Source organism: Poromitra crassiceps (assembly GCF_964638095.1).
Source record: "Poromitra crassiceps genome assembly, chromosome: 5".
Taxonomy (NCBI): domain Eukaryota; kingdom Metazoa; phylum Chordata; class Actinopteri; order Beryciformes; family Melamphaidae; genus Poromitra; species Poromitra crassiceps.
This window is the reverse complement of record NC_139642.1, coordinates 40,392,377-40,419,340: the sequence shown is the minus strand read 5'-3', so window position 1 is coordinate 40,419,340 and position 26,964 is coordinate 40,392,377. Positions and strand designations below refer to the sequence as shown.

The window sequence follows — 26,964 nt, the reverse complement described above, 5'->3', positions numbered from 1 at the left end:
AGAAAACCAAAATCCAAATGAGCAGTTTTTTGCCTCATAGTGAAAAACCCATTTCAGCAAACAGAAAATGCAGAAAAAAGGGCTAAAAGAATGTTCTAAACTGGTATCAATGAGTATGATTTAGATTAGAATATTAGTTCTACGGGGGGAAACAGCATATTAGTTTAATAACATGTCTGTTTCAAATCTAAGTACAAATTGTAATACTGGTGATTTTGAAAACTCAACACTCACAGAATGTTAATTTTGACTAAAAAGGATGGGAATGACTTCTGCTTACACATTAAAGTTTTCCTCCATGAGTGTCTTGACTTTTCCACCTTATGACCTCAGCGGGGCCTGCTGGCCCAGCGCCGTGGGAAAAACAAGGCTGTTTTTTCTTATTTCCTGGAAAGTCAGAGATGATAGGTTTTCTCGTGACAGTGAGTTATGTTTCCCACTGACGGAGAGATGTCCTATAACTGATTGCTGCAATTGTTAGGGGTTTTACATGCAAGTGCATCGCAAATTACTTATCCCTATCAACTAGCTCTTTGCATAGCCACAGCAACTGAGGTTTCAGACACATAACTTGTGTTGTAGGAAAGCTTTTTTCACTGTTGGTTGGTATCTATATGGTTTGCTGCACTATACAGTACTCACACATTATGCTCATTCAATAATCTTTGTTTATTTATTTATTTTATCTTTCTAGATTTATTTATTTTACCTAGCTAAATTGTCCAAATGATTTAATGAAAAAAGTGAAGCTCAGATTATGGCATTGCATTCAGTATACTGAATTTACAAGTGCCATCTATCTATAAAGGGAGCATGCGGGCAATGTTTCTCCCTTTACATTTTTGTCCCACTGATGATGTTCTGATGCAGTGATGCAGTGATGTCATAAGTCCCGACATCGTGACATCACTGATGTCATCAGTGATGTCATAAAGTCCCGGAAGTGATGTCATCAGTGATGTCACTTGAGCAATTGTGCATTGTGACATCACTGATGATGTCATAGGCATTGTGACATCATCATTGATGTCATAAGAGCAATTGTAATGACATCAGTGATGCACAGTTGTGACTCGTTGTGACCTCAGCCGCAGGGCGGGGGAGCCCAGGAATCGAGCGGCGTAGCATGCGAGATGTCTAGTTTAAATAGAAGACAAGATCATGTGTTATTTGTAACTTCCTACATAAAGGACACAACATGGTACCTCTACAAAATGACATGTAAGGGGTAATTCTAAATTCATTGACTTTTTAATGCAGTGGTACTCAATCTTGCCCTACTCAGGAGCCACATTGACAAAAACATTTTTTTTTGTAAGAGCCACAATCCAAAAACATCCCTTTCCTCCCTGAAACCAGTTAGGTTCTGTTTGAGCCTCGGCAGCTGTTCAGCCTTTAGCTCTCCATCTTTCGGAAAGTCCGTACTGAAACTTGGGTGCTTTGTTTCGTAATGGCGCTGCAAATCAGACCTTTTGAATTGTAAAATGACATCATCACAAAGCAAACAGATGCGTCTTCTCGAACCCATGGACACAAATAAAAACGCTAGTTCCCAGTCCTCTTTAAATGTTCGATATTCCTCTTCATATTTGCATTTCTTACGTTCTTTAGCCATTTTATTTTCATGCTAAGCTAGTTTCCCAGTGTGATTGAGTTTGCACGTCTCGCGCACCTGCCAGATCAATTGTGATTGGTTGTTCAGACGGTTGAGGCGTAATGCATTGATGTGACTTGAGAATGAGAATGAAATGTTAATGAATTCTGCTGACTTTTTTTTGTAGTACTTAAGAGCCACAACTACCCATAAAGGAGCTGCATGTGGCTCTTCTAGAGCTTCGGGTTGAGTATCACTGTTCTAATGCAATGCTCAGCCCATAGAAATGGGCCTTGATACCCGGTTGCCATGCCAGACTGCAGTTGTGCAGAACGACCTACAGAGTTTTCTGTGAAAAATGGACATGGATGGATGTCATCCCTGATTGGAAGCTAAAGTCCAACGACGTGAAAATCTGTAAGACTACAATTAAACTTTTGATCAACCGTGATATTCATTGTTTCATGACAACATTAAAAGGCTTATACCGGACGAGACAAATGTTGTCGTCAGGTGAAAACCTAGTATCTCCAAAATGTCAACTATTCAGGAAAAAAGCTATGATTCCCCTATGAAGTGTTAAGTTTTTTCTGATTCTTCTCCCATTTTCTCCCCAAGTGTACTTTGCCAATTCCCCCTGCTGCACCTGCTTCCTCCCATACATGTGCAGTCACCAGCCGTTTTCACCTGACAATAAGGAGTTTCACTGGCAGGATGTAGCGTGTGGCAGGATCACGCTATTCCCCCAGTTCCCCTCCCTCCAAACAGGCGTCCCAATTGACCAGAGGCGGCGCTAGTGCAGCGAATAGTCTTCCCACCCGCAGACATGGCCAATTGTGTCTGTAGGAACATCTGACCAAGCCGGAAGTACTGCTGCCGGGAATTGAACCTTGGTCTCCGCGGTGGTAGCTGAGTGCTTTTACGTCTACAGTACCCAGACGCCCCTATGCATTTTTTGTTTATCCAAAGGATTTGAAAAGCCCAAGGGGCCTGGGAATATTCTCAGCCAACAGAGCAACACGTTGTAATCCATTTGTTTTTGTTAAAATATGAAAATCACCAAAATTGGAATTAAAAGGTTTTCACATGACAACAGCAGCAATGTGTTTATCAGACTACTTTGATGTTCTGTCTAGAAATGTCATTATTTCCAAGCTTTTGGCTGGAGCAGAAGCATCCATGTTATTGAGACACCAGCACAAGTTCAATGTGCATGTCTATAATCTAAGTATGTGCTTAGTAGGTAATAAAGCCACATTTTGAGCGCATGGTACTGGCTCATCTCGCCTTTTTTAGTTTTCCATTTGGCAAGTACCACGCTGAAGCGATAATTTTATAGTACCACCTCCATCAAGGTTCCAAGCAAGCTGAGGCGATACCAAAAGGTGTCGTGAAAACACTGCAAACTACTGATTGGTCAGAATAGTCTTGGACATACATAAACGTGAGCTACCAGTTTCGCTTACCCTCTTGTGTGTAGGACTTCCCAAACTCCTGTGTTTTCAGCAGTCTTTTGTCTTGCTGCCTTCCGCCTTTCCTGAAATAAAATTAGCCTCAACAGACGGCCATTTTCAGTTGTTTTGGACAGAAATGAAAGGCTCGGCCTGAACACTGAACCTCCTCCGCTCTCACCAGCGGGCCGACTGAGCCGTGGCACCTCCTAGGCGGCAGGCCGGTCAGGGCTCCTCCGAGCCCGGCCTGAAAGCCGAGCCTCCTCCCTCAGTCCCGACCCGCACACAGACATTTAGAAGAACTATATAGAAATAATTTTCTCGCTGATTGTCTCATTTTCTGATTTACGGTAGGTCATATAGAGGCATCAGACCCATTTACACCTAGAATTAATGTATTTTTGGTGATCAGATTCCAATCTGATAGTGCTTGACCACATGGAAGTGCAGGTGTACATGCACCCAAGACACATTGAGGACGGATTGTGATCCAATCGCCCAAACCACCTCCAGAGGTGATCAGGGACACATTGACCACAAGTGTACATGCAAATGCATTCTCAATCCACATACAACAACAGTCACCACTGTTTTTCTGCTGCTCTGAACTATTGAGCTTGCCTTATCCAATCGCAATCGAATCTCTGTTGTGGACATTGGAGACACATATTAACACCAGATGTAAATGTACTAAATGTATCAAGCACTATTGCAATCTGATCACCCAAAACAATTTTAATGCCAGGTGTAAATGGGGTCAGTATTTCATAACCAGATAAAAGTTCCATGTAGGGGCTTTAATTGTAAATGTATGGATAAGAAGGGTCGCTATTAACTCATTAACTCAAATCAACTCTCAATAACTGTCAAACTATTCATCATTCATCTAGTTTGACAGTTATTGAGAGTTGATTTGAGTTAATGAGTTATTAATTTGAGTTAGTGTGGACCAGTGATGTCACTGGTCCACACTTTAACACTCAATAACTGTCAAATTAAATGACAGACTTCAAAACCGTTTACAGTTTTCTGATATACTACTGATGTTCTAATGATACAAAGCTGGTTGAAAATGGGCGGAGTGTTCCTTTAAAGGGAGCTTCTGAGGGTATCTCCTTGCTGTGACTATTTACAGTTTCACGGGACGGCAGTTTCATGCGGCATCGATGACGAATAGTTGTGGTGGGGGATGGGCACATTAAGAGGGTACTATTTGCGGAGGGAAACCAACAGGTACTACCTAAAAAGTGAGTAGAGTAGCATAGTGGCAATACTATGCAGTATTATTGCAGTCGAAAAGTGCCATAAGTGCGAAAGAAATGCAATGCAAGAAAAAGCAAAACTGACCCAAGAACGAAAGTCCAGGGAGATTGACTATTCCAAAGCAATCTTCTTGGAAGAGGAAGAAATTATATGATAAGAACACTTTAGTTCCTGGTTTCTGTGAAATAGAATCCTCTTCAGAGATACTGGAGAATTATATATCAGTTTCAACGCAGACAGAAACAATTAACATACTTGCCCTCAAGTCCTTGATTAACCTAATGTTAGACACAGAGCTGCTAAAATCGAAAAGTTTCTAGCAAACAAATATGTTTGGTAAAGTGAACGCTTGGGGTCCTCCATGGATTTCTTCTTTTCATTGTTTGTTTTACTTCGTTCTTTGTTATTCTTCCACATGACAAACCAGGGCTGTACTGAATAGCTCGGACATTCGAATATTCATTCCAAATGCTGACATAAATAATACATGACATTCTAATTTATTTACAGTAAGATGTACTTGAAATTTTAAACTTTTGTTGTAACATATTTTAAAGTGGTGCAGCCGCTTCGATAAGTGACTGTGTTTGAGCACGAGATGCGTGTGGATGAGATTTAGCCTAGGACCCTCCCCCCGCCTCTGCAAGGAAGCACAGTGGAGAAAGCGCCGCGCCTCGGTGAAGCATGCACACGCACAGTACCGGGGAGAGGGGGAGAAGTATAGGGTTCGACCTGCACGTACCTGCACTGCTTACTTCCACACCTGGGTGAGATTTTTTTGGTTGAAGCCAGCATTCAGAAGTGAAAAGTAATTTACTATGCTCGTCGTTGCATAAATTGAGTCCAAGTGCAAGATCGTTTATGTCTGGTATAATACTAAGATGATTGCCAGTGCCAAGTTCTGTTAATGTGTGGGTTGTGTGATTATGCTTATATTGTGAATTGTGATGATTGAATGAACAAACAGAAACTACTAGAGCTTAATGTACATGAATCCTACTACAAGATTTGTATTTTGTACTGTGCAATTTTAACTGCAGTTATATTCATTAAAGAAAGTTGATTTAACAAAAAGACTGATGAATCACTTATTCAAATGTAGTCTGTATATATATATATATATATATATATACGGTATATATATATATTCAGGCATTTGAATATTCATGGAAATCTCAATAGAACATTGACATTCTAAAGTGAAAAAATTATATTCGCTACATTACAAAGATTGGCTAGGTAAGATCAATAGTGTCTTGGTACAGCCACATGGAGCAACCCCAACATGGAAAACCTCAATAGAACATTGACATTCTAAAGCGAAAAAATGATATTCGCTACAGTACAAAGATTGGCTAGGTAAGATCAATACCGTCTTGGTATAGCCACATGGAGCAACCCCAACATGTAGAAAGTAAAAACCCACTTGCTACAGAAACTGCAAATGCAGTGTGGTTGCAGCCCTATGCTCCACTTACAGGGAATAAGAAGAACACAATAGACCTCTGATTTGGGTACATCTCAAAATCTAACCACTGTTCTTAACGTCTGCTCTATATGCTATGCTGAAATGAAGGGGGAATGAGTGCTACTGCCACCCCCCCCCCCACACCCACCCACCCATTGTCGTTTCTTAATCAAAACTCAATACATTGTTAGGATAAAATCTGAAATAGGGCAATTTTGTCCAACCAAATATGCAAACAATTACAATATTTCACAAATAAGTCAAAAGTTTGCTGCATGTATTAAGCAGTGACTCCAAAGTTTGCTGCATCTAGCATGTTGCAAACAGTGGCAGAGAAACATCCCTAAAGTCAAAGATGCCATCACCAAAAGTTTATTCTTCCAAAAAGCCATGCTTTTGTAGTCTGTAGTCAATATCTATATCAATTGGTTTTTAGCTTTATTTTAATGTGTTGCCTATTTAAACTTTTGACATACGTAGGAGCTGTTCACATATAGCTTTTTTCCCATGGAAAAAGCACTGCCTAGAGCACTTTTTATGAGCACAAATGAATAAAGCACATCAGATATTGTCATGTGACGACGCTGAACAGCTGTTATAGCTCAGTAATCAGCTGGTTAGCACTTGGAGCAAACAACAGTGTTGTGGAACAAGCAAAGGCTTACCAGATATTTTAGGGTACATGTCTGGTACAATCCATACAGCCTTTAAGATCACTGTTATAGTAACGTACGCACAATAGCACTGTCACCTCACAGCAAGAAGATCCTGGGTTCGATTCCTGCGTGGGTGCTGTGGGTGTGGTCCCTATGTCCTCAAGTGCCTATGGTGCCCAGGTGGGTTATCTCATGAAAATGGCCTTTCTGCCTTGAGTTTGCATGTTCTCCCCGTGCTCCCCTCCCCATATATGAAACCCCACTAAAAATATGCAAGAAGATCGTGGGTTCGACTCCCGCCTGGGTGCTGGGGGTGTGGTCCCCCTATGTCCTCAAGTGCCTATGGTGCCCAGGTGGGTTATCTCATGAAAATGGCCTTTCTGCCTGGAGTTTGCATGTTCTCCCCGTGCTCCCCTCCCCATATATGAACCCCCACTAAAAATATGCAAGAAGATTGCCACCTGACCAGTGACGACAAAAGATGATACGCAGGCAGCGTGTATACTTTTCCCAACCAAGTTTAGATGAATCCACGCCCGAACTCATTTGATTGGTCGCCGCAACTGTGCCTTCCTGAAAACGTGCGGCAATTAAAAAAAACAACAACAATAGTTAAGATTAGGGTTAGGGGGTGAAAAAAGTTCCGTTCAGGTTGTGCTTGGGCTTGTGGCTTAATGCGTAAGGTGCTTGCCTTCCAATCTGATGACTGCAGTTTAATTCCCGGTCAAAGCACACATTTTTAACAAGCATTTTTCATATTTTCAAATATTAGGGTTAGGCAAATACACCAATTTGGTTAGGGTGTGGGTATGCTGGTTGTGGTTAAATAAGAAAACCTTAACCCTAATCTTAACATCTTTACTTGCCGCACTTTTTCAGGAAGAAGCTGGCGCAGCGACCAATCAAATGAGTTTGGGGCGTGGTTTCATCTAAACTTTGTTCGCCCCGGCATCTGTACACTGGAGCTGCCCTGCCCCTCGGAGGAAGGGCATGTCATGTCTGGGTCAAAATGAGCAGACTATTTCACCACTCACCAGCCACCATCGGCATGAGTGTGTGTGCTGTAACGGGTGTTGTGTGACAAATAAAGCTGGGTTTGTCCATCTGGTAACTTCCCTGATTTATCCACCAGCACTTCTGCATACTTCTTGTTGCTATGGGAAATGGCCAGTGCCTCTGTCATTGTGATTGGTTGGCTGGAAAAAGCAGTTCACCTCACCCGGCACTTTTCTGAAAGGTTGAACATTTCTCAACTTTTGAAAGTGTTCTGCTCTGACGGGGAAGAAATGGTGGCAGCAGCGCTGCTCAGGAGCAGTTCCCTTTACTTTTAATGAGAAAAGGGTGCTGGCAGTTGGAGGGAAAACGCTATATTATGTGAACAGCCCCTTAGAGAGGAATTCTGATATGAGATATGAGAGAAAAGAAAACATAAATGATGACCACAAACATTGCCGATTTATTGTTCATCATTGTGAAAAGTTGATGGCTGTAGAAAGTGTTTTTTCAAACACCATGTCTTGGAGCCACAGAAATAAATGTGTATAAAAGGGCATTCCCTTTTAAATCAAGATTTTTGGATCTTCATTTAGCTGGCACATGACCAGAAAGATGGGTAAGGTGGACACCAAGGAGGATCCCCATTAATTCTAAATTCACATTTTCTACCTTTTCCTACAGAAGCTGTCATAACTTTTGTATTTGGACAATAAATACAACATCTTTGTGTTATCCTCTGCATATCCTATGAAAAACGCACTATTTCTATGTGAACATCCCTTCATTTTATAAATGTAAATCAAGGAATAATAGAAGATTGCCCAATTGATTAATTGAGACTCTGCACCCTATTTGCAAAAATTGAATTGTGGTGTGTGGGACAGTCACAGGCCAGAAATCTTCTGTGTACAGGAAGTGACAAATCCAAGCTCAAGAGTAAAATAAAACAGGGCTGTCTCTACAGCAACAAGCAAGCGCTCCATTGAGAGAAATCTGAACTCAATGTTGGATTATTTTTTTTGCCTGGCTTGTCTCTTTTGTATGCGTTAGTATAAAGCAGGGGTGGCAAGTAAATTTGGCCTTGGGCCAATTTTGTCTGAGCCATTAGATGGCGGGCCAGAACATAACAAAGACTAATTAGATTTTTGTGTCAGGTTAGTTTAGTTGTTACACATCCCGGATTAAAGACAGATACTGTCCTCTAACGGGTTGAGAGTTTTTTTTTATTTTTTTTTATACTTTTTCTTACTCATTGGTATCTTCATCCCTCATAATAGGTACCAACATTTCATTCTTACTCAGAACTTTAACCCCTCAAATGCCAGTTTGTTTACATCTTGGCACTGGCTGTTTATAGTGTAAAGAAAACACAAAAAGTGAATTATTAATTTTGATATGTCAAAGATTGGCTGGATTTTTCTTTTTTTGCAGGGTTAGATTGAAGGATAATTCCCATTGAAAAGCATATAAAAAGGCCTTTTTACATGCAAAACAGAAAAAAAAAGTGCAGATTTTGGACTCCCATCCATTGCCCCCCCAAAACATGAATTATCTGATTTTAGGCATTCATTGTGGAGTTAAGGCTTCGAATTAGTAGTCTTCACAGGGTTTCACTCTCTTCCAAGTTTTGGCTTGGGGGGTCATCTAGTGATGAGATATGGCAACTACATGCAGTTGCTATATGTGAAAGTGAAAGTAAAAGTGAAACTGAAACTGAAAACGACCAATTTGAAGCCTTTACTCCAGAATGAATGCCTCATGTTGCATTCCAGACAACTGGGACTTTCCGGATTTTCTGACCTCCTATTAAGAAAAGTGCGCTGGAACGGCACTCAAAGTAGGGGCTCCGACTTGAAAACTGGGAGAAAAAATCTACCCCCACTAGGCTGGGAATCAGTTGTCTGACATCACACAACAATGGCCGCAACCATGGAGTATGTAGTGCAAAGTATGAAGTGCCAAAATAAAATGTATAATGGAATCTGTTACCTTATGTGCCGTTGCCGCTCCTCATTTTCATTTAAATATGCAAGGAGGGTGCTCCGCTCGTTAAACTGTCTTGCTATTTGCCAAAAGCATAAACACAATATGAGTGCATTTTTTTGAATGCCTGGAAGGGCAAAAATAGCAAAACATAGCCCTTTTGAATGGAAGTCAATGGAGGACAGAAAATGTCCTTAACCCGGGATATGTAACAATTTTGACTACAGGGTGAGAGGAAGTGTCCCTAGCATTTTGTAAAACACCAAAAAAATAAGACCTGGGCCGAATTTCAGACCCATAGGATTGCAGACATCTAAACAGTCGATACGCAAATTTGCAAAAGGACGAAATCTGTCCTTAACCCTAAATGTATTAATAAAAAAGAAATGCAACTGTCGTATGTGACAGGCCGCCTCATAGCCTAAGACACGCATGCATGTGTGGGAGATGCAGATGGATAGGCCAAGTAAAGGCCTATTTCAGCCATGAAATGCTCTTAACGAATAATATAAATAAATGTGTGTGTCATTTTAATATTGACTACTTCTTTGGACTGACCATGTAGGTAGTGGAGCCTATCTTATTCTAATACTTATTTGACATGCTTTTACTCTCAGAATTATTGTCATCAGCAACATTTAACCTGCTAGCAAGAGAAAAATATCACTATCAAAAAGTCTAAAGAGGAAAGTTGAAAAGAATGCAAAGACAACTAATGTTATGCATTCATCCTACCTGATTTGATGAATGCAAATGCAGTCGCTGCTTACAAGGAATATAATTAATATTTGAGGGCACCATGAGATGAAGCATAGCAACTAAGTGGTCTTTCTGCTCCAGACAGCAGCAGCAGCAGGCACTGTCGTCTACTACAGAATAAAATGATTTAGCAGTTTTTCGGTGAAGTTCTCCTTACGTAACTGGCCCTGCGTCACTTTGCTCACTGTGTAACCAACCATTACCCCCCCTCACCTGTGACTGGAATGTTTTATTTCTAATATAGTTTGTTAAGATGGGGGGAAAACAAACCTGTACGCGTTCCACGGCAGATGTGCCAAAACTCTTTCTCCAGTAGAAAATACAGAAACTGGAATACACAGGTCGATAGGAGGGAAGTGAGAGCGAGCCCTGCTCTTCCAGTGTTGCCAACTCTTTTCCAAGGAAAGTTGCTATTGGCTGTTCAGTCACTAGATGATGTCACATGCTAATTTGCATAACCAATTATGCACTCTGCCGTTGTGATATAAAGTCCTGACTCCGCCCACCCGGGCCAAATTCGGTACACGCCATTATACATGACAAGCAAACCCGATGCGCTGTGTGTATCTGTGTGAAGCGCTGACAGGGAGAGAGAAAGAGAGAGAAACCCCAGCAGTAGCCGCACCAATTTATTGGCAAATGTAGTGGATTCAACACATTGACATTGCTTCCCATGGTCAGTGGGGAAAAAGTCGGCAGATTTGTCGCTAGTCCCTTTTGAGAAATAAAATCACCAGGGGGGTCTGAAAAGAAGCTCAATATATCGACGACAAAGTCGCCAAGTTGGCAACACTGTGCTCGTCCACAAGTCGCCTCAGCGATAGCAGACACCGAAAGCTCCTTCAAAGCGGAGAGAATGAGGTGATGGAAGATAGGGCCCTAACTCGTTATGGGGGTCATACAGTGTTTCCCTTTGACATTTTCTCAGGCCTGGTGTTATGCACTGAAATAGACGAGGCATATTGGCGTGATTGGCTTCGGACAAATGGCACAGCAGCTGCAATTTCTATGACTGCATTCAAATGTTTGTTCGCTCGGTATATTCAAGACTTAAAGCAAAGTGCTCAGAAGGTGATGACTTAATAAGCTGCATTTATTGCATAAAAATAAGATGTGTAACCTATGACCTTTGCACAACAATAGCAGCACATGATGAACACAGTGAACATTGCTGCACTTTATCTTCCTTGGCTTATAGAAAGATTTCACCATGGCATCATGATATGGAAATTTTGACACAGGAGGCCCATTTATTGAAATCTTCATGCAGGCCCCAAAGTGCTCTCCTGGCAGCCGGTCAGGAGTCAAAACCTCCCACAATGAACCCATGAAATTATCAAACATGTCAAGAACCCATGAAAACCTGTCTAACAATTGAAACCAGCAACCATAGACAAAATGAATATTCTTTAAACAAAATCACCACATGCACACACAGAGGCTGACATTGTCCACGTTTGTATTAGAATATACTTTAGTTCCAGGTTAGATTATTAGATTAGATTATTCTTTAGTTAAAGAAAAAAGTCCAAAACTCAATAAAAAGGCCTTATGACCAAAAATAAAATAGATGCAAGTTCCTTTAGAATACAAAAATAAATCTTCACAAGTAATCCCCAAAATAATTCCACTTCCCCAAATAAACTAGCTTTGATGAAAGCTCCAGCCAAACCAGAGTTACCTCAAGTCTAGGACACATCACTTTATTCAGCCAGCACAGAGTTGAGGCCGGTGCAGCTGAGAAGATGGTGCTTTAGCAGCGATGCGGATGGCATGTAATCCCATTTTTCCCTCGGAACTGGAGGATGTTGGCTTCGTAGGACGAGTGGCTATGGTAATCGCAGACTTAACTCGGCGCAAGGGTATAACACGGACACTGCGGGAGGGACACTGCGGGACGGACACTGCGGGGCGGCCTTTGTCTCTTCTTTGTGGTGAGTTGCCATCTTAGCTTTTGGCTCTGCCATAGTTACTTGGTTGGACCAGGATCAGGAGAGGTGAATGCTAGCTATCGGGTGGATAAGTGGGTCTGTAAAGGGTGCTCCAGTTAGAACACAGTAGCCATTTCTAAACATGAAGTCTGGACCATGCCCAGTATATCAGGGCAGGGTATTTACCGGTTTTACCCTTGTAGACACGAGTGATCGTTGTTTCTATACTGTAGATAAGGAAGAGGTCTGTTGTTTGGCTGAGTAGAGCGGGTGGGGATGTGTGCTGCACAGCAGTGGTGCGGTGCTGCTGCAGGACGAGAGAGCGCATAGGATCAGAATTGGCACCCAATGCCCAAAATGCGCGCACAGGTCTCCATACACTGCATCCACAACAGGAGATCTCTGCCCAACACTTTTCTCCACTACTCCATACAGCACATGTCTCACTGCGAAGTTCCCGATGCATTCTGATGCATTCAGGCGATAACGTGAGGTGGCAATGTGCCAAAAAGTGAGCGCTTGCCTTGTTACATCGCCCAAAAGCCGCCAGTCAAAATAGTGGTCGCAGTAACGTTAAACGGTGGATGATTTTACAAGTGGCATTTAAGTCCTATCTGACTAGTTTTCAATTTATTTATAGGCTGTATGTCTCGAATATATAATGCAACACTATCACGCTCTTGCATTTTCACATACAAGACAGGTCAGGAGGAAAAGAAACCATTCAAGCCGTTTTTGCAGCACTTGAGGAAACCGTGAGTTTGCTCGTTGAATTCATTGATATGCGTGATTGCGCGGACGATTAATTAATACGTGAACGTTAATAGGGGCACTTATCACCCAATAGCCTAATGCAGTAGGCGATCATCTCCTTGTTGCATTTTTAAACTGGCAGATGGGGGAAAAGAAAACTATTCAACTTTTACTTGTTTACTCACCAATTTGGCTCTCTTCCAAATAATCCAGCCACGTAACTACGTCGATTCATGAAATTAGCACAGGGACATTAATGGTTTTGTAAAGTGCCATTTAACAATGCGCCCCACTCACGGCATGTTCCGGAACATGAGCTGAGAGGGGCTAAACTACGGTCGCTCTGCCAGCGATGCAGATCTTGTACTAGAGGCTCGGGTGGTATTTGATCCGCACTCGTTCGAGCAACGGATATTTGGTGCTAAACATGCAGCCGATTCGAGTAAGGTCTGGTTATGATCAGGAGTTCACTGCATGTTTAGAAATGGCTAGTGATAGTAGTGGCATTTGCATCGCGAGTCCCAGGCAGCGACACAGAGGGTCTCAAACGCTTTTTTTTTTTTTTTTAATGAATGGATTTTTGGCCTTATTTTTGGCCTGGTGGGGGTTCTCGCTGCACAATAGGCCCTTTTCACGGTGGGCATTTTGTGTCTCAAAGACAGGATAAACACAGGTGTACCAAAACATGAATTAGTGTTTCCAACTTCCAGTCCATTTAGGTGTTCCAGACAGTGCTGGGGCCCTAATTAGTGAGTTGGTTGCACCTGTGTTTATCCTGCCTTTTATACACACAAAATGGCAGCTGTGAAAGGGGTCTATTATTCACCTTATGTTCAGACCTTACAGTGGGCCAAATTCTTCCGGGTCCTTTTAACATTTCCGGCGGTCACTGTGCAAAATAAGAGAGTTGTTTTTGGAGCGGACAGTGAAGGGGTACTGTAAAATAAAGAACGTAGCCTACTACTTTGAGCCGGTACACAGCAAGCAAGCGAGTATTCACTGTTAGCCAGGTCAGATAACGTTATCGTCGACAATGACGAGCACTTTCTTGTAAAACATACCTGGACTCCAACAAAGAAAGCTTCAGATAGTTGTCTCTACTCCGAGGCAGCACGAGCCACTAACGTCAATAAGACCCACAGATGTTAACGTAATTCCCTGGAATGCGAGACTTAACCAGTTACATGGCGTTGCATTCTTAGACATTGCCGTTTGCTTTTATTTGGTATGTTACATACAATTGGCTAAATTATTAGTTAATTCAGAGTTAGATGATATTGGAGCAGCGCAGCCATTTTTTTTTTTTATTATTATTATTTTTAGCCGGAAGTTTTGATACGGCCACACAACCGGGTCAAATGGGCATGGCTACATAAGGTGAATAGGGGGAACACTGCTCAACTGTACATACAGAGACAGAGAGCATTAGAAAACTAACAGTTTTTATTTTATATTAATTTTTTTATATTTATTTTATGGCTTAATATTTTTATCATCTGTTCAGAGAAAATCTAATTTTAAATGTATGATTATTACCCTAATTGTCATTATTTCATGGTCTTAAACATCTTTGTCTAAAGGCTCTCTGTGTTTTCAGGCCCTGTCCTAGCATGCAGGAAGTTGCTTTTAAGGAGGTATGAAAATGCTAATGCTAACACTCCATCTTATATATTGTATTACATGGCCAACCACCCTTTCCGGTGCCCACTTTGCAGACATCCCTGAGCACCACTCTGTTCAGTCTGTTGAAAGGTTTCTGAGGAGAACCCTGACATGATCACAGACATTACACTTTCCCTCTTTGTGTGTGTTGCAAGTTGCCATTCACCCCATCCTAAACAATGACACAGGTAATATCTTGGCCTTGTATGCTGTACCATTAGTGAGACACCATTTAGTGAGACACTATCCTCTTACCCAAAAAAGCTCAAACCCATCAATCAAAATGCATATCTGCGGTGCAGATTCCATCAACAGGAGGCTGCAACACGTTGCTGTAGTTGCTAGCAGTATTGTAGGCTTACCTTGTCTCCCACTTAGCAACTCTTCCTCCAAATGCGAGCCAAAGTCCCACCAGCTGGCCATGATCAGACACTCACGACGCCAAGACATGTAAGCAACCTTTCTTCCAAGTAAAGTGCTTAGGTTCGCTGGCCTGCTCAGCATGGTAGACAGTCTCAATTGGACCATACTGTTTATGCTAGTTTATGTCTCAACTTCTTGACAAGCCTGATTTTTACCTTTTCCTTGATACGTTGATTTTAATAATACATTACATAGCCGATTCAAGCCGATTCTCTTGCAGATTTTGACTTGACAATATTACATTATGACGAATTGACGCAAATACTTCATTAATTTCATGCAAGTCACTATTGACTTGCATATTCATGATTTCAGGGTTCACACCTACCACAGTTGGACAGATGCTTTTCCTCAACAAGAAATTGTTTCACTTATAGCAAAGTATGGTCCTTGTCTGCACTGATGGATGATTAACAAGAATGTCATTTGTGATAGAACGTGGAAATAAGCATTTAATATAAAGCTTTCTATGACTTTGAACACAGGGCTACTGTGGCCATGGCAAGATAAAAAAAAAAAGGTTCTGGCTTCTGGGTAACATAACTTGCTACTGAAAATGGAGAAAGGATGAACAAAAAGCATCCCTCTTCACATACGACAGTAATAGTTTTTTTGGATTCCCACTTTATTGGAATAATTTAAGACTGCACAGCGCAAGACTACTGAGTGAAGTTTCAAAGACTTTTTCAAAGGAGAATTGAAAGAGAAGCATTCATGAATACAATGCCTATCAGTAGAGGAGCTTATCTGAATCATTGTGGCACACTGGATGAGAAGCACCAAATGTGATATACATGCTTACTGGGTGACGGAGAGATGTGGAACAGTTAAGTGACATCATGTAAATGCCTTCTTACATAGTACCGTAAATACCCGGATTTTCATTAAAAGCAGAACAGCAGTGGGGGAGAAATAAGAAAAACGACTGTATCGGTGGGCAAGTAATGTATTCGGTGTATGCCCAACCACCGTGTAACACAGGGAACATCGACTAACGCAGCAAGCCTAGTCTACACTAGGGGTTGCACGACTCCTGATTTTTTTAAGTTGACCTTTCTACCAATAAAGTCGAGTCGACATCGACTAGTCGTCACATGGTGCAGTGCTGGTAAAAAAAAGTCTTGGTCACTGAGTTGATGACGGCAGCTCGTGATGAACGGGAGGAATGTAAACACACACACACACTAAAACTCACAATGGTTTGGGAACACTCTCTGGGCAAGTAATATGAACGTATTGGGAATGGAGACTTACTGCTAACAGTTCAATGTACCAGCTGCACTCACGTTGACTGTAATGTGTCCAGAGCCAGAGCTGCACCATCCTAGCTCTGGTCCAGGGTGCTCTCAAAAGATTCCTCTCCCTAGTGCCCTGTCGACCATTGAGCCTTTTCCCTCTGCACAAGTAATGCCTAGAGAAGTGGTCGGCAACCTTTTTGATATTAAGTGCCATTTTCAAATTTGCTTGTCACTCAGTGACCCGAGGTTTTTTACCTGGAGGACCTGACTAGTGCTGGGTATCGTTAAAAAATTCTCGACATCGATACCTTGACTTTGATACCGGTTCCTGAACAATACTTTTTTTCGATACTTTACTCTCTATTTTAAATATATATAATTTCAGTTGTAAAAAATAAGTCAAAACTTCTCAATTTAAACATTATTTATTTAGAAGATTATTTCGTAATCTCGCACTCATATGCTACATTCAAGGACAACTGGGGAAAAAATCTGGTGCGCTCCGTAGCTATTGAAATTTGGTGAATCGATACTCGATAATATTGACGTACTTCGGTCCATACCATAAACATATCAAAGTTCGATAGAATAAATAGAAATTAACGAAAAAGACATACTAGAAGAGCAGCTCTGCAAGGCTGCTGCCTAGTGCGGCGCAAGTCTCAAACCACGTGACGACTAGTCCCAGTCCCGGAGGCGTCGACTTGTGGTAGTTATGTCGATGCGTCTATGCAACCCCGAGTATACACACACTTTGACAGATGAAAAGATATCCTAGCAGGGATGCTGTGGACAGAAAGTCCACAATTTGGTCAATATTGACCAAGTTATTCAAGTCAAATTCAGCAGGAACAATCTGCAGTCTTGCAAGCACAAGTTAATTTGTCCTCGCAGTATGCCCAGACAAGAGCTTCATATACCCTGATTTACAGATCATCACTCCCTCATGGGACAGTAGTCTATCCTACTATAGAATGAGGAAAACTCTTGTCTGTCTGTCTCTCTGCATTCATTTATCTCACCAACGTGTTGGTCACTAAGCTGTATATGAGGATTTTTGGCTAGTCTGTGAAGAGCTGTGCCGCACGCATCCCTGGCGGGTATGGACTAGTAAGCCCAAATCTCTGAATTTCTGACTTTTTATTTAAGACTATCAGATTTTCTGATTTGATGAACGATTTTTTCTTTTGCTTAGATCACTTTTTTGTGAGTTTACACCTCCAGAAAAGTGACGTGACTTTTGAATAGCAGAAAAACAGTGTGGTTCAGTCGTCGTTTTTGTTTTTTGATAAGCTCCGCTACTCATATGCAACAATCAATCATTTTCATTATAGCCTCCGCAAAAAGGATTAGTGAAACAATCTTCCAAAGAGTAAGGCAATTTAACAAAACACAACAACAAAAGATAAAAGCACACACCGGCTATTAAAGAGGAGTTTTATATAATAAAACTGTATTAGCATTACCTGAATTTGAGCAGCGACGGATCCATCTTCCGGTACACTTTTCATGGCTCCATTTACAGCTGCCAGCTTAGTGAGGTCCTGCACGTAATTCCACTCTGTCCACAAATGAACAATCACAAGATGTGGAAAACTGTAACCATCAAGCCACAGTAAGTCAATAGCCAAACTCTAACCATCAAGCCACAGTAACTGAATAGCCAAACTGTAACCATCAAGCCACAGTAAGTGAATAGCCAAACTGTAACCATCAAGCCACAGTAACTGAATAGCCAAACTGTAACCATCAAGCCATAGTAACTGAATAGCCAATCTGTAAGCATCAAGCCACAGTAAGTGAATAGCCAAACTGTAAGCATCAAGCCACAGTAACTGAATAGCCAAACTGTAAGCATCAAGCCACAGTAAGTGAATAGCCAAACTGTAAGCATCAAGCCACAGTAACTGAATAGACAAACTGTAACCATCAAGCCACAGTAAGTGAATAGCCAAACTGTAAGCATCAAGCCACAGTAAGTGAATAGCCAAACTGTAACCATCAAGCCACAGTAACTGAATAGCCAAACTGTAAGCATCAAGCCACAGTAACTGAATAGCCAAACTGTAAGCATCAAGCCACAGTAACTGAATAGCCAAACTGTAACCATCAAGCCACAGTAAGTGAATAGCCAAACTGTAACCATCAAGCCACAGTAAGTGAATAGCCAAACTGTAACCATCAAGCCACAGTAAGTGAATAGCCAAACTGTAACCATCAAGCCACAGTAACTGAATAGCCAAACTAAGTATCAAGCCACAGTAACTGAATAGCCAAACTGTAAGCATCAAGCCACAGTAAGTGAATAGCCAAACTGTAAGCATCAAGCCACAGTAAGTGAATAGTAGGGGTGGGGGAAAAAATCGATTCACCTAAGTATCGCGATTTTTAATGTCACGATTTTTTGGATCGATCTTTTATTCCAGAATCGATAATCGCAAAAAAAAAAAAAAAAAAAAAAAAAAAAAAAAATTGGGTGCTTGCAGTCAGGCCACTCACTGAACAGCAGGCCAGGCGCCGCCTACTGGTTTACTAGTGGTTTTATTACTTTATTAGTTAGTCTGAAGTAATAATTACACTTCAGGGTTAAAGTGGGTGCATCTCATTGTAAAATTGGACTTCAAACGGCCCAAATCTGGCTTCAAACGGCCCAAATTTCACGCGCGTTGGCCCATATCGGCCTGGCCTGCTTGGTATCTAATGCCCGGCCTGAATTATGATCCCAGTCCGCCCCTGTTTTTAACTATATCGCCCAGCCCTACTCATGATATATAATATACAGTCTCTAGTGTATGATTCAACTTTTCCCATGTTCTAATCTAGTGTAAAAAAGCAAACAAACTGAAAAAATAAAAGAAAAAAATAAACAAAAATCGCAATAAATCGCAATATCGAATCGCAATAATCGTAGAATCGCAATACTTAAGAATCGCAATATAAATCGAATCGGCACCCAAGAATCGTGATAGTATCGAATCGGGAGATAAGTGAATCGCCACAGCCCTAGTGAATAGCCAAACTGTAACCATCAAGCCACAGTAAGTGAATAGCCAAACTAAGTATCAAGCCACAGTAACTGAATAGCCAAACTGTAAGCATCAAGCCACAGTACCTGAATAGCCAAACTGTAAGCATCAAGCCACAGTACCTGAATAGCCAAACTGTAACCATCAAGCCACAGTAAGTGAATAGCCAAACTGTAAGCATCAAGCCACAGTAACTGAATAGCCAAACTGTAACCATCAAGCCACAGTAAGTGAATAGCCAAACTGTAAGCATCAAGCCACAGTAACTGAATAGCCAAACTGTAAGCATCAAGCCACAGTAAGTGAATAGCCAAACTGTAACCATCAAGCCACAGTAACTGAATAGCCAAACTGTAAGCATCAAGCCACAGTAACTGAATAGCCAAACTGTAAGCATCAAGCCACAGTAAGTGAATAGCCAAACTGTAACCATCAAGCCACAGTAACTGAATAGCCAAACTGTAAGCATCAAGCCACAGTAACTGAATAGACAAACTGTAAGCATCAAGCCACAGTAAGTGAATAGCCAAACTGTAACCATCAAGCCACAGTAACTGAATAGCCAAACTGTAACCATCAAGCCACAGTAACTGAATAGCCAAACTGTAACCATCAAGCCACAGTAAGTGAATAGCCAAACTGTAACCATCAAGCCACAGTAAGTGAATAGTCAAACTGTAACCATCAAGCCACAGTAAGTGAATAGTCAAACCGTAAGCATCAAGCCACAGTAACTGAATAGCCAAACTGTAACCATCAAGCCACAGTAAGTGAATAGCCAAACTGTAACCATCAAGCCACAGTAACTGAATAGCCAAACTGTAAGCATCAAGCCACAGTAAGTGAATAGCCAAACTGTAACCATCAAGCCACAGTAACTGAATAGCCAAACTGTAACCATCAAGCCACAGTAACTGAATAGCCAAACTGTAGCATCAAGCCACAGTAAGTGAATAGTCAAACTGTAACCATCAAGCCACAGTAAGTGAATAGCCAAACTGTAAGCATCAAGTCACAGTAACTGAATAGCCAGCTCTACCAAATCAACACGTTGTAATGAGTGGATGGGTTGAGTGTTTACCTGGATTCAGTGTGTCTGTGTCCAGCATGCCCCCTTCTCGATAGCTCTCCAGCTCCTCTACTTTGACTTTGGTCCAGGGGATGTAGGTAACGCCACGCTCCACATCCCAGAACTTCTTGTGTGCTGACTTCAGACCTTTGTTCGGAGCCCAAGCAATCTAGGCAAGAATGAAATGTCAGTATGATCAGAAAGTTAACAATCGCCCCCAAAACATGGTCTAGTGTCGCACGCTATACCAGTGCCAACAGTCTACCGCAGTGCCAACACCTCGCAATGCCTACTATACCAGCTGCTTTACACAACGCAACTACAGTCAGTACCGTGGAATTACAGCACCAGGCTCAGTGGGACCATTTTACATCTGTTGCCAAATTCACTGGTTTCGGCAGTCACGTTGGCGCACCCTCTTTTGGAAGCAACTAGTAGCGCGGTGACGCGTGTGTGTTTATGTGTGAGCCCTTCTTGTTGTCATCAGCGTCACATCGTGCCAGAAGCTTCCCCTAATGCTGAAAAAGTTTGATCTTGATCTTTTTACCAAACGAGGAAGACAAAGCTGTAACGTTATCGTTAGATGGGCAGCCGATTTGCAGGCGTTGCAATAAACACACAGGCAAAAGGAGGCACCACAACTAATCTGCTGATGCATCTCCAATGCTGGGACAGCTGATCACGCGGGCGGAGCGTGTTTCAGCGGACTGTCACACTGACCAGGTAGGGATGTCAGCCATTGTTTCAATACATAAACTGTGGGGCAGCGCAGTAAATCAATGTATAGATATTTATTTAAATCACTCTGTAATGCGTCTGTGTGCATCATATCATGTCTTTCATTTGGCCATCTCCCATTCTGAAAATGTTCGTAAAAATATATAATTTATATAAAATCCCACAATTTCTCCAAAACATCACGATCATTGTGGCTGGCTGCAGCATAGGTCATACAGTAAGTCCACTGATAGTATTAATCCATGTTAGATCACGAGTCTTCAACCTTTTTCAGCCAAAGGACCTGCTCTGTTGATAGAGAAACAGGGCAGGGACCCCTTATGATTTAAAAATAAATAAAATAGTGTTGCATTTTAAGCATGGCCTATAATAACATTTATAATCCAGCGCACACCCGGATATCAGGATTGACACTTTAATTCATAAAACCAAAAAAATATATAGATTTCTCTGCGGTAATGCGACACTACTTGGTATCATGATACTTTGTCTGGTATAGTATCGCAGGGTAAAATATTGTATTGTGACGACAATAGACATGAAACTGGACATGAATACAATCTGCTTAAAGGGCCACTTTGCTGATTTTCAACCAGCTTTGTATCATTCCAAATCAGTAGTATATCAGAAGAAAACTGTAGACAGGTTTGCAGGCATTTCTTTAGTTCGACAGTTATTAACACATTCACTGCCAGCCGTTTTTTTTTCACTGTAGGTAGGTTCTGCCAGAGGGTTTCCTTGAGGATTCTGGCTCATCTTTCAAGACCCGAGGATTCTTTTCTGCTAAGATTTTGTGAACACACAATATCTCAAAAGAACTAATAGAATGTGTGCTTTCTCTGTCTAAAAGAGTTAGTTTGTAGAGTTAGCAGTCATGTAAGCATTAGCAGTTGAATACAGCATGGTTTCAGCGTCAGAAAAATTATTCAGAGATAAACGGCTTTTTGTGAAATTCGATAGAACAGTCACTTCAACCATTCATCCCTGGCATCAGTAAGACGTCAGACATCCAAACAATAGTTCTGAACAGCAACCTCCTCCATAACAGCAGGAAACCCCCCTCCGCTTCCAACTCCTCCCTCCGTGTGTGTCCTCTTGGCCGCAGCGGCCGTGCCACAAGCTCGTTGCTGCTGCTGTAACCTCGCGTCACCAGTCTCATTGCTTTGCTGCTGCTGTGCCTGTCTGCGCGGCCGCTGTTTGAGGAAGTCTGGATGGACTCGCTCGCTTCTTGGAGTTTTGGCTGAGAGCTTTGATGAAGCTTTTGCGATTCTGGTCATATTTATGCTGCGTGTTTCAAAGTGTGTCCCACCCGCAATCCACTATGCAAATCTGCAATCCCGCACCGCCAGCAATCAGCGCGAAAACGAAAGCGCCTTCGCCAATCCACCTTCATGAGAATGGCTTCAGTCACACTGCTTTTTGCTTGCCTTCCTCTAGTCAGGAAAGCACTGTCGCCACTTAGTGGGTCGGTGGAATGGGTTGTACACGTTGTACACGTCCAATACCTATATAAGAGATGTAAAAGGGCTAGATGCACATCCCACCGTCAAAAAAACAAAAAAAAATTGACGTAAAAACACGTCATTGGCAGTGAACGGTTGGATCCTGTTTGACGTAAAAACACGTCATTGGCAGTGAACGTGTTAAGAGATGATTTGGAGTTAAGTTCCACAACTTAACTCAAATCCATCTCTCAATAACTGTCAAACTAAATGAATGCCTGCAAAACGGTTTACAGTTGTCTGATATACTGATTTGGAATGATACAAAGCTGGTTGAAAATTGGCAGACTGTTTCTTTAAGGTTGTATGTACCTTGATGGGTTTCTGATTGACTTTATATGACCCACTACAGAGTTTTTGCAAGGCTGTATAGGCATCTTGTCTGTGAACCATAACAATGTAGGCACAACCCCTCGGAGGAATCATCTGGACAGAGAAGGGCGAGAGACCACAGTGAAAACATTAGCTCAAGATCATACAGGCTTACACGTTTCTTTGACATCATGATTTTTATTTTTTTACTCAAACTTACATTGATGGACTCGATCTGGCCAAACTCTTCCAGGAGGGACATCACATCGGCCTGCTGAGTTCTCTTGTCAAGTTGTCCCACCCACAACGTGGTGCTGCAAACTACAGGTAAAACATGATGGATTATTTATTATTGTTTTATTTCCATTCACTTACTATTGTGTTTCATGGGGATTAGGAAAATCTCTTCATCTCTTAATCATCATTAAATCATCGTGATGTTGCGCTCAACTTTCGATCTTACTGCACTTTTTTGTCATGGATGTCAATATCAGCGTTTTCTTGCCCAAGGTGCAGCAGCGTCAAATTTGTTACTGGTATGCATTATTTTAATGCAGCTTTATAAACTTTATAAAAGTTATGTTAACTTCATAACCCAGACAATTTAAGACCTGGCAAAATTATATTTAAAGTCCCTGGAAACCTTTTTTTTTTTTGTCACACCACAGAACAATTTGTTATTAACTCATTGAGTGCCAATGACGACAGTTGTCGTCAATTCGAATACTAACGTAGAGTGCCAAAGACGATGATTGTCGTCAATTGCCTTTTTTGACGGTGGGACGTGGATCAAAGCCTTATGTATGTCCTGTACAAATATTGTAGCTATTGAAGCTGTATAACCTATTTTACGGACTCATCAGGTGGCGACAGTGCTCTCCAGATTAGAGAAATGTCCGAAATATAGCCTGAAAAAGCCCCCTGATCAAAGAGAAAGCGCTCATGCTGCAGCCCAGAGCCATGTAGATTGCTCTGGCTGCAACTGACGGTGCCTGGCAACAGCAGTCAATCCGCGCACACAACTGAGCTCCTCTGCCTCTGTCTGTCTGTCTGCATAGTTTCTTCACACGATTAGCCGCCAGAAAGGCAGCACCCGACGCCGAAGTGCCAACCCTTTCCCTGCAGTCCGGGTTGCCATTTCCTTGTCGCGCTCATGGATGTATTGTCGCGCTGCCTGGGAGGCGGCGCACAAAAAGCACTCCGAAAATAGACGCTGGGTGCGTGAGGCTGTGTGTTACTAGTGTGGGGAGGAGTTTGTAGCTGAGGGGAGGAGAGGGGGGTGGGGCACCCAGGGCAGCACACAACTACACCACGTCACTACATCAGAAAATATTAGCTAGAGTCAGTGAATGTGCTTGAAATGCTGCATTTCACAAAAGGCTGAATATCTCAGCTTCTAGATAGAAATGCCTGTATTTGCTGTTTTTGACCTATCTTCTCCAGCTGATAACTAAAGAACGGAAAATGGTATCAATAAACTTTTTTTTGCTGATGATACAATAGAGTCTCCTTGTTCTTTTTGCGTGTTCGGTGTTTACATAGTAATATCACACAATATTCTGTGGGCCTCGAGAAATCACTGAAAACGCTCTGAAACTCTGGCACTGGGAGCGTCCGTTCTCCAAAAGTGGCTGGCACTCAATGAGTTAACCACCACCCAGTCAAATCTGAAATTAATTGAATGTCTCCAAGCACATCAAATGAGGAGCAGCATTATGCTCTCAATGCTATTCTCTGCTGTGAGACTGTGGGGGCGTATGATGGCTGCAGCTTGCTCGCCAAGGATTAACACATTCAGTGCCACAGCGCTTCAGTAAAATTGTCTGGAGCCTGTGCCAGATTCACTTCCATTCAGTTGAAAACAGCTATAGAATTTTTTCTATTATGGCTATATTAACGGGGCTGGACTTTAATGAAACATTGAACACTCCTGCTTCTTCCAAAGAAGAAATTTTGTTTCTAGACAGTTCCATTATGAAATTACAGCCTCTCAAAAAAAAAAACGCGACTGAACGAAAAGGCTTGGCCCGTTCGGCTTTGGATGCTGGCTTTCTAGGAAATCGTGTGGAGATAGATAGAAGCATAAGAGCTCAGTTGTGAGCGCGGATGCAGCCGAGCCCACTCTCGCTGTAGACGGAGCAATATATACGGCTCTGGCAGAAAGCATGCATCGGTTTCCACGGCTTTCTCCGCTGTCTCCTGTACAAAGTAAAGGATCTGAGGTGGGTGGAGCAGCTCCTGTGACGATGTTTAAGGTGGCGCCGTGTGATCCCTTGAAGGGATTCATGCTCACTGGCTGGGTACGACCTTAAACAGCAGAATTATGGAATAATATGAATTATGATTTTAGGACGTCCACAGACGTCCTTGGCACTGAACGTTACTTTTTTTTAGGACGTGCACAGACGTCCTTGGCACTGAATGTGTTAAAGGAGAACTTCACCAAAAAACAATGCTGATTTATTTTGCCCATAATCTCACACATATCTATTAGCTTGTTAGTGAGAGTTGATTTGAGTAAATTGTGGACCAGTGATGTAATTTGTGCATGAATTACATCATCACTGGTCCACAATTTACTCAAATCAACTCTCAAACTAAATGAATCCCTGCAAAACTGTCTAAGGTTTTTGAATGTGCGAGATCATGTGCAAAATAAATCAGCATTCTTTTTTGGTGAAGTTCTCCTTTAATCCTTGTTCAGACTATAGTACTTTTAGTTCTTGTTGCCAGCTGTTACGTAGACTTCTGCTGCTCATGTCTCCTAATTTTGCTATGTTTTTTTCCTCTGATGTGTTGTTTGCAAATGAGCAAATTATTTTGTAGACTATTAAGAAACAAAGCACTCTCACTCACAACAGCCGCAGCATGCACCAAAACATTAGGTTACTGCTTGACTGTGTGTTGGATTTGTTGACAAATAAGCATTGGTGTAGTACAGGGTATACGCAAGTATACAGAGTATACCCACTTATTTTTCAGTTGGCATTGAGTATAGACGGTTTTCACCAGAGTGCAACCCCACAGCACTTCCTTTTTCTCAGCATTCGGCAAACTGCAGAAATATTCACTCGACATCATTACTTTTGTTTTCGCTGCTCAGCTGTATAGACGGTTTTCACGGAATGGTCAGTCCTGCACTTGAATGTTTTTTTTTCTTTTATGTCCATAGCAAACACTGCAACAGGAAGTGAGCAGGGGTTCAATTTAGAATGTTTTTGTTGTCAAGTTAAAACCGGCTATACCCACTTCTAAATCCCCTCTATAGCATATGGTAACTATTGCTACTATAACTATTGCTACCTAGCAGGGCAATGAGAGTGATGTAACTATCTGTTGCTGTTTGATTAAAGGACGGCTTTACCGTGGGGAATATGAATATATATTAAATCTCACGCCCCTAGTCTGGGCACCTTCCACCCCGCTTTTTGTCATGGGGGCGTAAACCCCGGACCCAGAATTAACACCGGATGGCAATGCGCCTAACAACGTCTTTGTTGCCGTTAGCTTGACGCGGTGATGTTACCTAAACTAGAGTCTGATCAAAACAAAGCTAGCGTTACATAAAACAAAACGTTTATGCAATATGGCATCTCCGCCACCACCGCCTGACACACCGGTCAAAACGGTGAAAGAGGATTCTGATACTTGGGTCAAATTGTCAAGTTAACGTGAAAGTTGACGAGCTAGAAACGCTGCCATCCGGTCTAGGGCGGGCTCTAGGCGGGAACCAGTAGGGTGACAAAATCAATTGTGGGCGGGAGCCAGGCTCTTTCTCGCCGAGAAGAGCCTGGTGACGCGAGGTTATCACGCCCCTAAGGTTTTCGAATCCGTTGAAATTTTTGAAATTGGTGCTTCCCTGCCTGACCTATCAACCATCTCTCACATATTTTTCGGGCCAGTCGACGCGTTACACGTCATCTGGCCCGAGTCCGCCTTGCGGAAGTCGAGCGCCTATGAACTACAAGTGTTGTGAGCCATGGTCCCGCCTCTAGAGGTCCTCCACGCCCCTTCAGAGGTCTCGAAGAAAAGCAAAAGGCAGCCATCTTGTTCAACCGCCTAGCCTATGGTAGCTAGGTTAGCTTTCCATAGCTCCTTGCAAAGAGACGATTTTCTCTGGAACGGAAGCACGGACAGACA

The 26,964-nt window shown here is 42.1% G+C and overlaps 1 protein-coding gene across 3 annotated transcripts in view; it reads right to left on the bottom strand.

The window, feature by feature from the left end:
* LOC310777197 (SR-related and CTD-associated factor 4-like) overlaps positions 1–26,964 on the bottom strand; it is a 50,953-nt gene that overhangs the window by 9,966 nt on the left and 14,023 nt on the right. For all 3 annotated transcript variants that reach the window (XM_083637472.1, XM_083637473.1, XM_083637474.1), the window contains 4 exons: positions 23,045–23,145; positions 22,825–22,938; positions 20,285–20,441; positions 17,644–17,738 (listed from right to left, as the gene is read on the bottom strand). In XM_083637472.1, the coding sequence (XP_083493598.1) occupies positions 17,644–17,738; positions 20,285–20,441; positions 22,825–22,938; positions 23,045–23,145 (467 nt within the window). The remainder of the gene's footprint in view (positions 1–17,643; positions 17,739–20,284; positions 20,442–22,824; positions 22,939–23,044; positions 23,146–26,964) is intronic.